At 48.0% G+C, this 13,928-nt stretch overlaps 1 protein-coding gene across 1 annotated transcript in view; it reads left to right on the top strand.

Annotated features, from left to right (window-relative positions):
* Positions 1-13,928, top strand: part of LOC141109033 (phosphorylase b kinase regulatory subunit alpha, skeletal muscle isoform-like) — a 58,787-nt gene that overhangs the window by 12,830 nt on the left and 32,029 nt on the right. Inside the window, exons 3-9 of the mRNA XM_073600988.1 lie at positions 4,530-4,688; positions 7,807-7,854; positions 8,030-8,198; positions 10,823-10,905; positions 11,003-11,083; positions 12,781-12,879; positions 12,950-13,096. Coding sequence (XP_073457089.1) covers positions 4,530-4,688; positions 7,807-7,854; positions 8,030-8,198; positions 10,823-10,905; positions 11,003-11,083; positions 12,781-12,879; positions 12,950-13,096 — 786 coding nt within the window. The remainder of the gene's footprint in view (positions 1-4,529; positions 4,689-7,806; positions 7,855-8,029; positions 8,199-10,822; positions 10,906-11,002; positions 11,084-12,780; positions 12,880-12,949; positions 13,097-13,928) is intronic.

Genomic DNA, 13,928 nt, shown 5'->3' on the forward strand with positions numbered 1-13,928 from the left:
ATGGGCGCTCTTGGACCCTCTCCCGTAGGATGGGCGCTCTTGGACCCTCTCCCGTAGGATGGGCGCTCTTGGACCCTCTCCCGTAGGATGGGCGCTCTTGGACCCTCTCCCGTAGGATGGGCGCTCTTGGACCCTCTCCCGTAGGATGGGCGCTCTCGGACCCTCTCCCGTAGGATGGGCGCTTTCGGACCCTCTCCCGTAGGATGGGCGCTTTCGGACCCTCTCCCGTAGGATGGGCGCTTTCGGACCCTCTCCCGTAGGATGGGCGCTCTCTGACCCTCTCCCGTAGGATGGGCGCTCTCTGACCCTCTCCCGTAGGATGGGCGCTCTCTGACCCTCTCCCGTAGGATGGGCGCTCTCTGACCCTCTCCCGTAGGATGGGCGCTCTCTGACCCTCTCCCGTAGGATGGGCGCTCTCTGACCCTCTCCCGTAGGATGGGCGCTCTCGGACCCTCTCCCGTAGGATGGGCGCTCTCGGACCCTCTCCCGTAGGATGGGCGCTCTCGGACCCTCTCCCGTAGGATGGGCGCTCTCGGACCCTCTCCCGTAGGATGGGCGCTCTCGGACCCTCTCCCGTAGGATGGGCGCTCTCGGACCCTCTCCCGTAGGATGGGCGCTCTCTGACCCTCTCCCGTAGGATGGGCACTTTCCGACCATGTGCGGTATTGCATACACGGAACATTATGTGGAGATGTCTGTCAGGGGCCACACTTGGGGGCCTTTCCCGACCAGGATTCCTCTAGAGGTTGCTAGGGGTTCCTTGAACAGTAGATAGTGCAGATGTCTTGACTGGTCATGGCAGCAGAGTACTGGGGCCACCATGTGGTAGAGCCAACCTCCTGGGAGCAGTGAAACCTCAGCTTCCCACAGTGGCCTGCCCAAAACCAGGCCTGGCCTACTTTTAAGGTATGGTACTTTAAAGTGACAGTAAACAAAATCCATAATCCATACATGTCCGCTGCACTCCCTGTAATGTATTTTTGCTTGAAAATGCCTTTTTACTGTGTTTTTCTGCCTCCTTGTAACGTCCTCTAACCAGCGAGCTACCATACCATAGTCTATGTCGGGGACGAAGGTGCTCCTACATACAGTGGGGGCCCCTCCCTGCCCAGCCTGCTGAGCCCCTCCTGCAGCTCTGCTCTCTGCACAGGCTGTGCAACATAGTGATAAAATCACTGCTACTTTTACTAGATAATAATAATAACGTTTGCAAAGGCATTTGGTGCACACAGTGGATTTCTATCCTTTTGTACTATTGGGAATTGCATTTGAAAGTGATGGTAAAACTGGACATTTTTATTTATTTTTTCTTTAAATAACAAAGATGTTATAGTTGCCTGCTCTGTACAACCCTGATCCTCCTTCTCGGGCCCCCACCAGTGCCCCCATAGCAAGCCACTTGCTATGGGGGCGCTCGTGTGTGCTTGCTCCCGAGCCACACTTTGTGTGTCCATTGGCCCACAGAGCATGACTCGGCCCGCCTCCTGCTCCCACTGGCTGTGATTGACAGCACTGGGAGCCATTGGCTCTTACTGATATCTCTGAGCCAATGTGGAGAGAGAGAAAGGGAGCCAAGAGAGCCTCTGCTCTCATGCACATCGCTGGATCGAGATCGGGCTCAGGTACATATAAGAGGGGTGCTAGGGGGGGCTGGGGTGCTGCCTGCCCAAGGTTTTTTTACCTTCATGCAAAGAATGTATAAAAAAAAAAAAAACCTTCAGGCTTTGGAACCACGTTCAAGAAAAGATTTTGCATCCGGAGTTCTGCTTTAAGTGTTGTGGATTTTGATATACATTAAGTAATGTGTTACAATGTGCCTCCTTCCGCCTTGCTGTGAAGCAGTGATCTGTCCCCGCTTCCTGCCTTCCACCGCTCCTTCCCAGAATTACTCTCCTATTTCAAGGACAACAGATGACTTGGACATGACCCAGCAATGCCAGACGGTGAAATAGTCCATTACTTAACACCACTCGTAGAAAAACCCGACAGGGGGAAATGTTAGGTCGCATTCACACCTGGGCGTTCTGGAAAGGCACGTTTTTATCCATGTTTTTGGAAACGTTCTAAAAACGTGATTGCAGTGCCATTATTTCCAAATATTACCCCAAACACGGGTAGCAGTCCCGCTTTTGTGTCATGCAAAAAAATGCGGAATGTAAAACGTGGCAAAAAAAGGTACTGGAGCTGTTTTGGTGCAGCAAATATGTCCGGTCGCAGATGTGAATGGAGTCTTAGTCCGTAGGGTTCAATATTGAGTTGGCCCACCCTTTGCAGCTATAACAGCTTCAACTCTTCTGGGAAGGCCGTCCACAAGCTTTAGGAGTGTGTCTATGGGAATGTTTGACCTTTTCTTCCAGAAGCGCATTTGTGAGGTCAGGCACTGATGTGGACAAGAAGGCCTGGCTTGCAGTCTCCGCTAATTCATCCCAAAGATCTTCTATCGGGTTATGATAGACTCTGTGCTAGCCAGTCAAGTTCCTCCACCCCAAACTCGCTCATCCATGTTCTTTATGGACCTTGCTTTGTGCACTGGTGCGCAGTCATGTTGGAACAGGAAAGGGCCATCCCCAAACTGTTCCCACAAAGTTGGGAGCATGAAATTGTCCAAAATGTCTTGGTATGCTGACGCCTTAAGAATTCCCTTCACTGGAACTAAGGGGCCAAGTCCAACCCCTGAAAAACAACCCCACATCATGATCCTCCCTCCACCAAAGGATTTGGACCAGTGCACAAAGCAAGGTCCCTAAAGACATGGATGAGCAAGTCTGACCTGAGTCCTGACATCAACCCGATAGAACACCTTTGGGATGAATTAGAGCGGAAACTGCGAGCCAGGCCTTCTCATCCAACATCAGTGCCTGACCTCACAAATGTGCTTCTGGAAGAATGGTCAAACATCCCCATAGACACACTCCTAAACCTTGTGGACAGCCTTCCCAGAAGAGTTGAAGCTGTTCTAGCTGCAAAGGGTGGGCCAACTCAATATTGAACCCTACGGACTAAGACTGGGATGCCATTAAAGTTCATGTGCATGTAAAGGCAGGAGTCCCAATACTTTTGGTAACATAGTGTATACAATGTTTTGGGTTTTTTTTAACCAGTTCCGGACCAGCCACCGCAGTTGTACTCCATGGGATTTGCAGATTGGCTCGGCTGGGCGAAGTGACGTTGCCTTACGTCGGGGGCGCGACGATCGGATTCAATTCAGAACCGATCAGTCTCCAGGCCCAGACCAATGATTTCTGGTGAATTAAACACTACACTGACACAGTACACATAGGAATACTTGTCACCCCCCACCAGTTAACCCCTTCACTCCCTGTCACAGTGTCACCCAGTGCAGTGTTCATATTTTTCTTTGATCACTGTACTGGTGTCATATGTGTAGTGGTGGCCAGTAGTAGGCCCAGATACGTCTAGGGACCCCCCCTAATAAAGGTTTAACCCCTTGATCACCCCCTGTCACCAGTGATCACTGTATTAGTGTCACAGGTGACGCTGGTTAGTTCATTTTTTATAGCGTCAGGGCACCCGCCGTATATTACCTAATAAAAGGTTTAACCCCCCGATCACCCAGCAGGTGATATCATTTAGGTTTTATCGCCAGTTGGGGTCTGCGTCGCCCCAGGCAGCATCAGATTAGTGCCAGTAGCGCTAACACCCACGCACGCAGCATACGCCTCCCTTAGTAGTATAGTGTCTGAACGGATCGATATCTTTTGATCTGATCAGAACTATATTAGCGTCCCCAATAGTTTAGGGTTGCCAAAAACATCTATGGTTTACAGTTTATATAAAGGAGCAAAAAAAAAAAACACCCACAAAAACACAAAAAAATAAATAAAAAAGCCAAAAATAGTTGTGGTTTCCCCTGTACTCAGGAGAAGCAGCAGAATGTATTTTGGGGTGTAATTTCACATATTCCCATGGCATGTTTGAGAAATATATCATTTAGTGACAACTTTGTGCAAAAAAAAAAAAAAGTTTGTAATTTTCCCGCAAATTGTGGCAAAATATAAAATATTCCATGGATGGGGTCATTTGGGGGGTTTTGTGCCATCTGGGCATTTTATGGCCTTCAAAACTGTGATAGGCAGTGAGGAGTGAAATCAAAAATGTTTTTTTTAACGAAAAGTAGAAAATATTATTTATTTATTTTCAAAATTTTTGTTCTTTTTCCGTTTTATATTGCAAAAAATAAAAGTCGCAGAGGCAATCAAATACCATCAAAAGAAAGCTCTATTTGTGGGGGGAAAAAAAAGGAAGCTTGGGTACAACATTGCATGACCGCGCAATTACCAGTTAAAGCAACGCAGTGCCAAATTGTAAAAAGTGCTCTGGTCATTGAGCAGCCAAATCTTCCGAGGCTTGAAGTGGTTAACTAATCTTGAGACTTAAAATTTATTATTTTTTAAAATGTAAAATTGCTAAAAAAAAAAAGGGTTAAATAATGTAATTTATTAAGGCCAGGGTTCCACTTTAATAAACGAGAAAGCTCTGAATTTTAATGTGTGGATGTTTTATTTCAGAATCCAGTCACAGGTTTGCTGCCAGCCAGCTGCGAACATAAAGATGCCTGGGTGCGGGACAATGTGTACACCATCCTGGCAGTATGGGGTCTGAGCCTGGCTTACAGGAAGAACGCCGACCGGGATGAGGACAAAGCAAAGGCTTATGAGCTGGAACAGGTAAGATGGGAGGAATGTTCGATGTGGTCACCCAATATAATCTGTACAATCTCCACCACCGTTCTTCATATCCTCAGCATTACCATGTTCTTATGTTGTCTTATACTTATTATATACACCAGTGGGATGTCTGCTGGATTTAGCTCCACGTGTTCTCCAACCTCATTTCTTATGGCTGCTAATAAAGGCTCTCCTGTCCTAAGCCTCGTCTAATATTTCACGCAGTGTGTCCCTGCTAAATGTCATTCCCGATATCCTGTGTCATGCTGCCTGACCCAAAAGGCCCGGGATAAGCAGAATGCTAACACCAAGTTGGAAGACTTCTTGACTTCTTTTAGTTGGAGGAACTTATTATTATTATACAGGATTTATATAGCGCCAACAGTTTATGTAGCGCTTTACAACTTGAGGGTAGACAGTACAAATATAATACACTTTAATACAGTAGGAATCAGAGGGCCCTGCTCCTTAGAGCTTACTATCTAATCTTATCTGCTTGTTTCTTGTGTTCCTAAATAGATATTCATTCTTCTATATCTTTATTTGTTTTTAAGCTCTTGGTAGGACCAGGGATTTTTTTTCTCAGGTGCAGGCACTCACCCCTTGTCTCTGCCCCCCTACCTAACAAGAAAAGCAGTAATGCCCCCCCCTCAACAAAATAGCTCTCCCACAACAATCAGCTCTCCACAACAAAATACCCCCCAGCACCAATCAATTTCCCACATTAAAATACCAGTAAATATCCTCTGCAGCCAGCAGTGATAACCCTCCCCCCCCCCCCCAACAACAATCAACTCCCCATAACAAAATACCAGTAAAAATCCCCTGCAGCCAGTAGTAACACCCCCCCCCCCCCCCAGCAACAAAATGCTCCCCACAACAGAATACCCCCCAGCATCAATCATCTCCCCACAATAAAATACCAGTAAATATCCTCTGCAGCCGGCAGTAATAACCCCCCCCCCCCCAGCAACAATCAACTCCCCACAACAAAATACCAGTAAAGATCCCCTGTGGCCAGCAGTAATAACCCCCCCCCCCCAGCAACAATCATCTCCCCACAACAAAATACCAGTAAATATTCTATGCAGCCAACAGTAATAAACCCCCCCCCCCCGCCAACAATCATCTCCCCATAACAAAATACCAGTAAAAATCCCCTGCAACAAGCAGTAATAACCCTCCACCCAGCAACAATCAACTCTCCACAACAAAATACCAGTAAACATCCTCTTAAGCCAGCAGTAATACCCCCCCCCCCAAGCAATAACCAACTCTCCACAACAAAATACCCCCCCAGCAACAATAGATCCCCCCCTAGCAACAAAAATGCCCCCAAAGCTTCAGTAGACCCTCCAGCAACAATAAACCCCTCACTCAACAGTAGATCCCTTCCAGCAACAATTGATCCCCCAGCAATAAAATATCCCCAAACTGCAACAATAGACCTCCCAGCAACAATAGGCTCCCCACAACAATAAATCCCTCAGCAGCCAGTATCAATACATCCTCCAGCACCCCTTTCCCTAAGATACAGTCAGTGCTGGAGGTGCCAAAACTGCGTTCCTCCCACGTTCCTGCTGAAAAAAAGCCCTGGGTAGGACTATCATGCTGTAGTAAATTCTAAGCTAAAGCTGACCATGCAAGATTAGATTTTTCGTTTGAATGTTCATAGAAAAATTGTTCATCAGAACATTCTTTCTTGTCGTCATTGAGTAAACTAATTTCTTTTAAAAGGCCTTAAAATTCCATCCAGACCTGCTATTTAAATGGAACCCCAGACATATTAAGGAGGTTTTCATTGTTTTGCCAAACCAAAAACTACATTCACTTTTAGAAATTTTCTTGAAGGAATGAATTTTTATCTTGCTTCTTCTTATTTTCCGTCAATGCAGTTGAACGAATGATCAAATTTGCCCCACCCCATTAAAGATTTGAATGAAGGTTCTGAAAATGAAAAAGTTTGAACCTTCTACTTTTCTACTGGTGTATGGCCAGCTTTTCATGGTGTTATGTATTTATGTAACCTGTTTTGAGCCGTAGTTGACTCTTTTAGCTCCTCTGTGTGGACACCTGAACATCACCTACTATGTGACCAAAGGTGTCTGGACCACCCTCCAGTGATTGGGTTCAGATATTTCAAGTGAAGGATATTGTTAATTCTGCAGCATACAAAAACATTTTAGATCGCTGTGTGCTTCCAACCTTGTGGTAACAGTTTGTTGATGGTCCTTTCCTGTACGATCCTGATGGTGCCCCTATGTACAAAGCCAGTTCCAAAAAAAAATGGTTTGAGTTTGATGTTGAGGAATTTGAGTGTCCTGTACAGAGCCCTGACCTCAACCCTACTGAACACCTTTAGGATCAGTCGCTCTCATTCAACATCAGTACCCGAACGCAACCCTACTGAAGTCCTTTGGGATTGGGTCTTCGTATCCAACATCCGCACCTCACCTCTACCCTACTTAACACCTTTTGGGATGAATTGGCCAACTGTGAGCCATGTCTTCTCATCCAACATCAGTACCTGACCTTAACCCTACTGAACTCCTTTGGGATCAGGTCTTCTCATCAGACATCAGCACCTGACCTCAACCCTACTGAGCTCCTTTGGGAGTACTTCTAAGGCCAACTACACATTCATTTTCATGGTTTTGGAATAGCATGTCCAACAAGCTCATTTAGCTGGGATGGTTTGGGTTCTACCAGTGTATTTACGTCAAAAACAATAGTTGGCAAAAGAGAAAAAAAAGTCCTAGGTAAAAAAGTTTTCTGCAGTTGGTAGAGTAAATATACTGGATAGCCGCACCCAGTGTCTGTGATGTCAAGGAAGTATTGCTTTGTCTGTCAGAATGCTCTCTTGCCATGTCCAGTGGTGGGAGGTAGGTTGCACTGGGGGGGGGAATGGGGTGAGGGCGAACAATAGAGGCAACCACAGCCTGACAATGTTCATGCACCCATGCTGTACTGCATGCCCCCCAAACTCATGTTTGTGATCTGAATAGACCTGAGCAAAGTTAATTGATCCTTCAACCGTAGATATAGCATGGGATTGTATTTTAGAATGTTTGCTCATTGGGTACAGCCAATTACATGCCTTCCTTTATTTCTCCAACAGAATGTGGTTAAGCTTATGAGGAGTCTTCTGCAATGTATGATGAGACAGGTAAGCATGCCCAATACTTGCTCAACAGTAGCCTATAAATGCTCTGTTATTGACAGCCTTCAAAAGGCTTCACAAAATTGTTACTTTGGCTTTTCCATTACTGTTTGGTGATAATTTAACATGGCGGAAATGCTTGACCTGGTTGAGGCTCATCAATTATGTTACTTTTCTACAGGTCGCCAAAGTGGAAGAATTTAAGTACAGTCAGGGCACCCGTGATTCCCTCCATGCCAAGTATAACACCAGCACCTGTTCTACCGTCGTTGGGGATGATCAGTGGGGTCATCTCCAGCTTGATGCCACTTCAATCTTTTTGCTGTTCCTGGCACAGATGACTGCATCTGGTATGTATGTGTTCTCTCTGTATGACCGGTTCCATATGACTAGGTCCGTGCAGAAACCTCTCCTTGTAACTGGGTCTGTGCAAAGGCTCTCTTGCTATTACCAGGTCTGTGCAAAGGACCTCTCGCTATGACCGGCTCCCTGCCGAGAGGACCTCTCGGTATGACCGGCTCCCTGCCGAGAGGACCTCTCGCTATGACCGGCTCCCTGCCGAGGGGACCTCTCGCTATGACCGGCTCCCTGCCGAGGGGACCTCTCGCTACGACCGGCTCCCTGCCGAGGGGACCTCTCGCTATGACCGGCTCCCTGCCGAGGGGACCTCTCGCTGTGACCGGCTCCCTGCCGAGGGGACCCCTCGCTGTGACCGGCTCCCTGCCGAGGGGACCCCTCGCTGTGACCGGCTCCCTGCTGAGGGGACCCCTCGCTGTGACCGGCTCCCTGCCGAGGGGACCCCTCGCTGTGACCGGCTCCCTGCCGAGGGCACCCCTCGCTGTGACCGGCTCCCTGCCGAGGGCACCCCTCGCTGTGACCGGCTCCCTGCCGAGGGCACCCCTCGCTGTGACCGGCTCCCTGCCGAGGGCACCCCTCGCTGTGACCGGCTCCCTGCCGAGGGCACCCCTCGCTGTGACCGGCTCCCTGCCGAGGGCACCCCTCGCTGTGACCGGCTCCCTGCCGAGGGCACCCCTCGCTGTGACCGGCTCCCTGCCGAGGGGACCCCTCGCTGTGACCGGCTCCCTGCCGAGGGGACCCCTCGCTGTGACCGTCTCCCTGCCGAGGTGACCTCTCGCTATGACCGTCTCCCTGCCGAGAGGACCTCTCGCTATGACCTGCCCACTCATCATCCATGTCTTTATGGACCTTGCTTCGTGCACTGGTCCAAATCATTTGGTAGAGGAGGGATTATGGTGTGGAGTTGTTTTTCAGGGGTTGGGCTTGATCCCTTTGTTCCAGTGAAGGGAACTCATAAGGCATTAGCATACCAAGACATTTTGGACAATTTCATGCTCCCAACTTTGTGGGAACCATTTAGAGATGGCCCCTTCCTGTTCCAACATGACTGCACACCAGTGCACAAAGCAAGGTTCATAAAGACATAGATGAGCGAGTTTGAGGTGGAGGAACTTGACTGGCCTGCAAAGAGTTCTGACCTCAACCCGATAGAACACCTTTGGGATGAATTAGAGTGGTATATATATATATATATATAAATTCCACTCCACCACCACTCTTTGTTACATCTCAGGGCTGCTGGTTTCCTGCAACCCCTTTTGCATTCCCTTTCTGTCTACATCCACTCCAATGATGACAGGATGTAATTTCTCAGGGCTGGTTATCTGGTAGTGACAGCAATGGATCTTATCTGTGTATTGTTTTGTAGCCTCCATCGGAAGTGCGACGGAGTGACAATGCAGAAGCACTAATGGAAGGCATTGTTCTCTGTTGTCACCATTTGGAAATACCAACCTGGGAGATGCTGTGAAGCCATCATGAAGTGGCTTGGAGGAAAAAAAATTATGATTATAGTTTATGATACATGGTGCACAGACAAAACGAAATGCCATTCACTTAGGGTTCACGTCTACTATAAATCGATCGATAAGTATGTAGCATATTGGAAACTTGTCTTGCACTATAAGCTTTTAAAAATACTAGGCCAAAAGAAAAGAAACTGTTGCATCGATTTAAATCCTAAAAGTGCATCTCAGTGGAGAACGAAAACAAAAAAAAAAAAACAACAATTTAGTACATCTCTGCAATACATGCCCATTTCCCCATGTATTACAGACCCTGCAAGAACAGAACAATACCTGCTGATCTGCACTCGGTTCCTAAGTCCTGTTACAGGCTGACAACACACAGCATTTTGTGGACTGAATGGTGTCAGCCCTTCCCAACTGTCTTTTGCAAAGCAACTGAATTTCACCTGATCTCCTCATCACCGCTTGGGGGGAGGTGTTTTGTAGTCTAAGATAGGAACTGGGGAGGGCTCATTAGGCTTCTTCAGATAACACAGGAAGTGTGCACAGGACAGCACTGGATTTCTGGCAGGATTAAAGTAATACTAAAACTTTCTTTTTCTTTCTTTCTGAAATAACAAATGTGTATACTTACCTGCTCTGTGTAATGGTTTTGCACAGAGCAGCTCCAACCCTCCTCTTCTCGGGTCCCATGCCGGCTCTCCTGGCTCCTGCTGGATGCCCCCACAGCAAGCAGCTTGCTGTGGGGGTGCCCAAGCAGGCGCGCTCCCATGCCACTGCTCTGTGCTTCTATTCACACATGGGGCTGTGATTCGGCCCCGCCCCCCCCCCCCCCCTACTGATTGGCTCACTAGCTGTGATTGACGGCCAAGTAGTGCGAGTCCCCAGAGAGCCAAGGCTCTCGAGATGGGGCTCAGGTAAGTATTAGGGGGGGCTGCTGCACACAGGTGTGTTTTTTTTTTTTTTTTTTTTTTTTTTTTTACCTTCATGCATTCTATCCTTGTGCCTTTACAACCACTTTAACGTTTTTTTTATTTTTGCACTTATTGAACAGATATAGCGGACCTCTTTAATAGTATTTTAACCAGACTAAAAAGGTATCAAATGCCTTGATTACCGGGGTAATAATGATTGCCTTTTTCCGCCAGGTCTTCATATAATCTACACTCTGGATGAGGTTACCTTTGTCCAAAATTTGGTGTTTTACATTGAAGCAGCTTATAAAACGGCGGTAAGTAAGATCAGCATATGTAGGATTATGGGGTGTGATTCACCGAAAATTATCTGCTCTTCATTTAATTTGTAATATGACCTGTATATTCCTGCAGGACTTCGGGATGTGGGAACGTGGGGATAAGACAAATCAAGGGATTGCCGAGCTGAACGCCAGTTCAATTGGAATGGCCAAGGTAAAAGAAGTGTTGTACACATGAAGGTCCTTTTTTTAGACCACCTCTCTCTTTTTGAATTGCATGTTGCTTCACTATCAGAATATATTCTGTCTGCCTTCTTCTTATTAATAATTCATGTATACGTCACTGCTAAAAATTGCTAGATTATTTAAGCCTGACTTCACTATTGGGTCAAAAAAGTACTTAGAATGCCATTTGATGCCATTGCAAATAAAAAACTCAATAAATAGAATGTTCTTCTAAGGGTCATGTCTATCTTATCACTGGTGACACCTCCCTGGCCAGATGAGCAATGTGTCACTTGCTCATTCACTTGCCAGGATGAGCAAGGTGCTGCCTTCTTGCTGGACAAATGAGTGTGACGTGAATCTCTTGCTAGCTAGAGGGTCAAAGTGTCACTCCCTTCGGGATGATTAAGGTGGTGCCCCCTTGCTGGTTGGGATGAGTAAGGTGGTGACCCCCTTGCTGGTTGGGATGAGTAAGGTGGTGCCCCCTTGCTGGTTGGGATGAGTAAGGTGGTGCCCCCTTGCTGGTTGGGATGAGTAAGGTGGTGACCCCCTTGCTGGTTGGGATGAGTAAGGTGGTGACCCCCTTGCTGGTTGGGATGAGTAAGGTGGTGACCCCCTTGTTGGCTGGGATGAGCAGGGTGGTGACCCCCTTGCTGGCTGGGATGAGCAGGGTGGTGACCCCCTTGCTGGCTGGGATGAGCAGGGTGGTGACCCCCTTTCTGGCTGGGATGAGCAGGGTGGTGACCCCCTTGCTGGCTGAGATGAGCAAGGGGGTTACCCCCTTGCTGGCTGGGATGAACAAAGTTGTGACCTTTTTGCTGGCTGGGATGAGCAAGGTGGTTACCCCCTTGCTGGCTTGGATGAGCAAGGTGGTTACCCCCTTGCTGGCTTGGATGAGCAAGGTGGTGACTGCCTTCCTTGCTGACTGGGATGAGCAGGGTGGTGACCCCCTTTCTGGCTGGGATGAGCAGGGTGGTGACCCCCTTTCTGGCTGGGATGAGCAGGGTGGTGACCCCCTTTCTGGCTGGGATGACCAGGGTGGTGACCCCCTTTCTGGCTGGGATGACCAGGGTGGTGACCCCCTTTCTGGCTGGGATGACCAGGGTGGTGACCCCCTTGCTGGCTGGGATGACCAGGGTGGTGACCCCCTTGCTGGCTGGGATGACCAGGGTGGTGACCCCCTTGCTGGCTGGGATGACCAGGGTGGTGACCCCCTTGCTGGCTGGGATGACCAGGGTGGTGACCCCCTTGCTGGCTGAGATGAGCAAGGGGGTTACCCCCTTGCTGGCTGGGATGAACAAAGTTGTGACCTTTTTGCTGGCTTGGATGAGCAAGGTGGTGACTGCCTTCCTTGCTGGCTGGGATGAGCAAGGTGGTTTGCTGATTGGGGTGACTAAGGTGGTGCCTCCTTGCTAGTGCGGTGAGCAAGCTGGTGCTCCCTTGTTGGCCAAATGAGCAAGGTTTCTCTCCCTTGCTGGCCAAATGAGTGAGGTGTTGCTCCCTTGCTGGTTGGGTGGTGCTCCCTTGCTGGTCAGATGAGCAAGGTAGTGCTCCCTTGCTGGTTGGGTGGTGCTCCCTTGCTGGTCAGATGAGCGAGGTGGTGCTCCTTTGTTGCTTATCTCAGCTTTCTGATGCTCCGTTTTTACACATCTTATGGCTTTATGATAAAATCCATCTCTTCCCCAGGCTGCCCTGGAAGCGTTGGATGAGCTGAATTTGTTTGGTGCTAAAGGTGGCCCCCAGTCTGTTATCCATGTGTTGTCAGATGAGATCCAGCACTGTCAGGTACGGTGACACCCTGTACTTGTGTTATCCTTGTTTCTGACCCTTAGTAACCATTTTTCCTCTTTTATAGTCTATTCTTCAGTCCATGCTTCCAAGAGCTTCCACATCCAAGGAGATAGATGCCGGTGTCTTTTCCGTCATTTCCTTTCCAGCCTTTGCCGTGGAGGATGCTCAATTAGTGTACATCACAAAACAGGAAATCATTAACAAGTTACAGGTATCATTTCATTGAAATATGAACCTATGTTACACATGTAGATCCTTCTCTTTTGGTTCCATAATTCCTTTACCAGATTTGGTAGGGTTGCATTGGTCCTCCTATTTCCTTTCCAGCTTCATGCCCAGATTATTTATTTTGATGCAACTCCTTATACCTTCTAAACCTTTGGGATTTTGTTTTATCCTTGCAGTGCAACTGAAGCATATTCTTTATCCCAATCTATAAGAAATGGAAACAAAGTAAACAATTTTTAGTAGTGAAGGAGGAAATCCATGTTTTTGGAGTATAGGACAGGAGTGCAAAGGGTATGACAGTGGGCATTGTCTATAAGGGAAGATTGAAGAAGGTATGGCATCAGGCAGTATGTGTACAAGAGAGGAGTGTGACAGAAATGACTTTGAGCAGTATCTACAGTGGAGTAGAAGATGAGGTGACTAGTGTCTGCAGGAGAGGAGTGCACAGCATAGAACAGAGGAAAGTATCTATAGGAGAGAAATGGAGAGGGTATGACAGAGGGAAGCATGTGTACAGCACAGGAGTGTGGAGGGTATGTCATTGGGCAGTATGGACAGGAGAGGAGTGTGAGGGGTATGACAGTGGTCAGTATGTACAGCACAGGAGTGTGGAGAGCATGACAGTGGGCAATATGTACAGGAGAGGAGTGTGAGGGGTATGACAGTGGTCAGTATGTACAGCACAGGAGTGTGGAGAGCATGACAGTGGGCAGTATTTACAGGAGAGAAATGTGGAGGGTATGACAGTGGGCAGTATTTACATGAGAAGAGTGTGGAGGGTATGACAATAGGCAGTAAGTACAGGAAAGGCGTGT

This window comes from Aquarana catesbeiana, linkage group LG09 (genome assembly GCF_042186555.1).
Source record: "Aquarana catesbeiana isolate 2022-GZ linkage group LG09, ASM4218655v1, whole genome shotgun sequence".
Classification (NCBI taxonomy): Eukaryota; Metazoa; Chordata; class Amphibia; order Anura; family Ranidae; genus Aquarana; species Aquarana catesbeiana.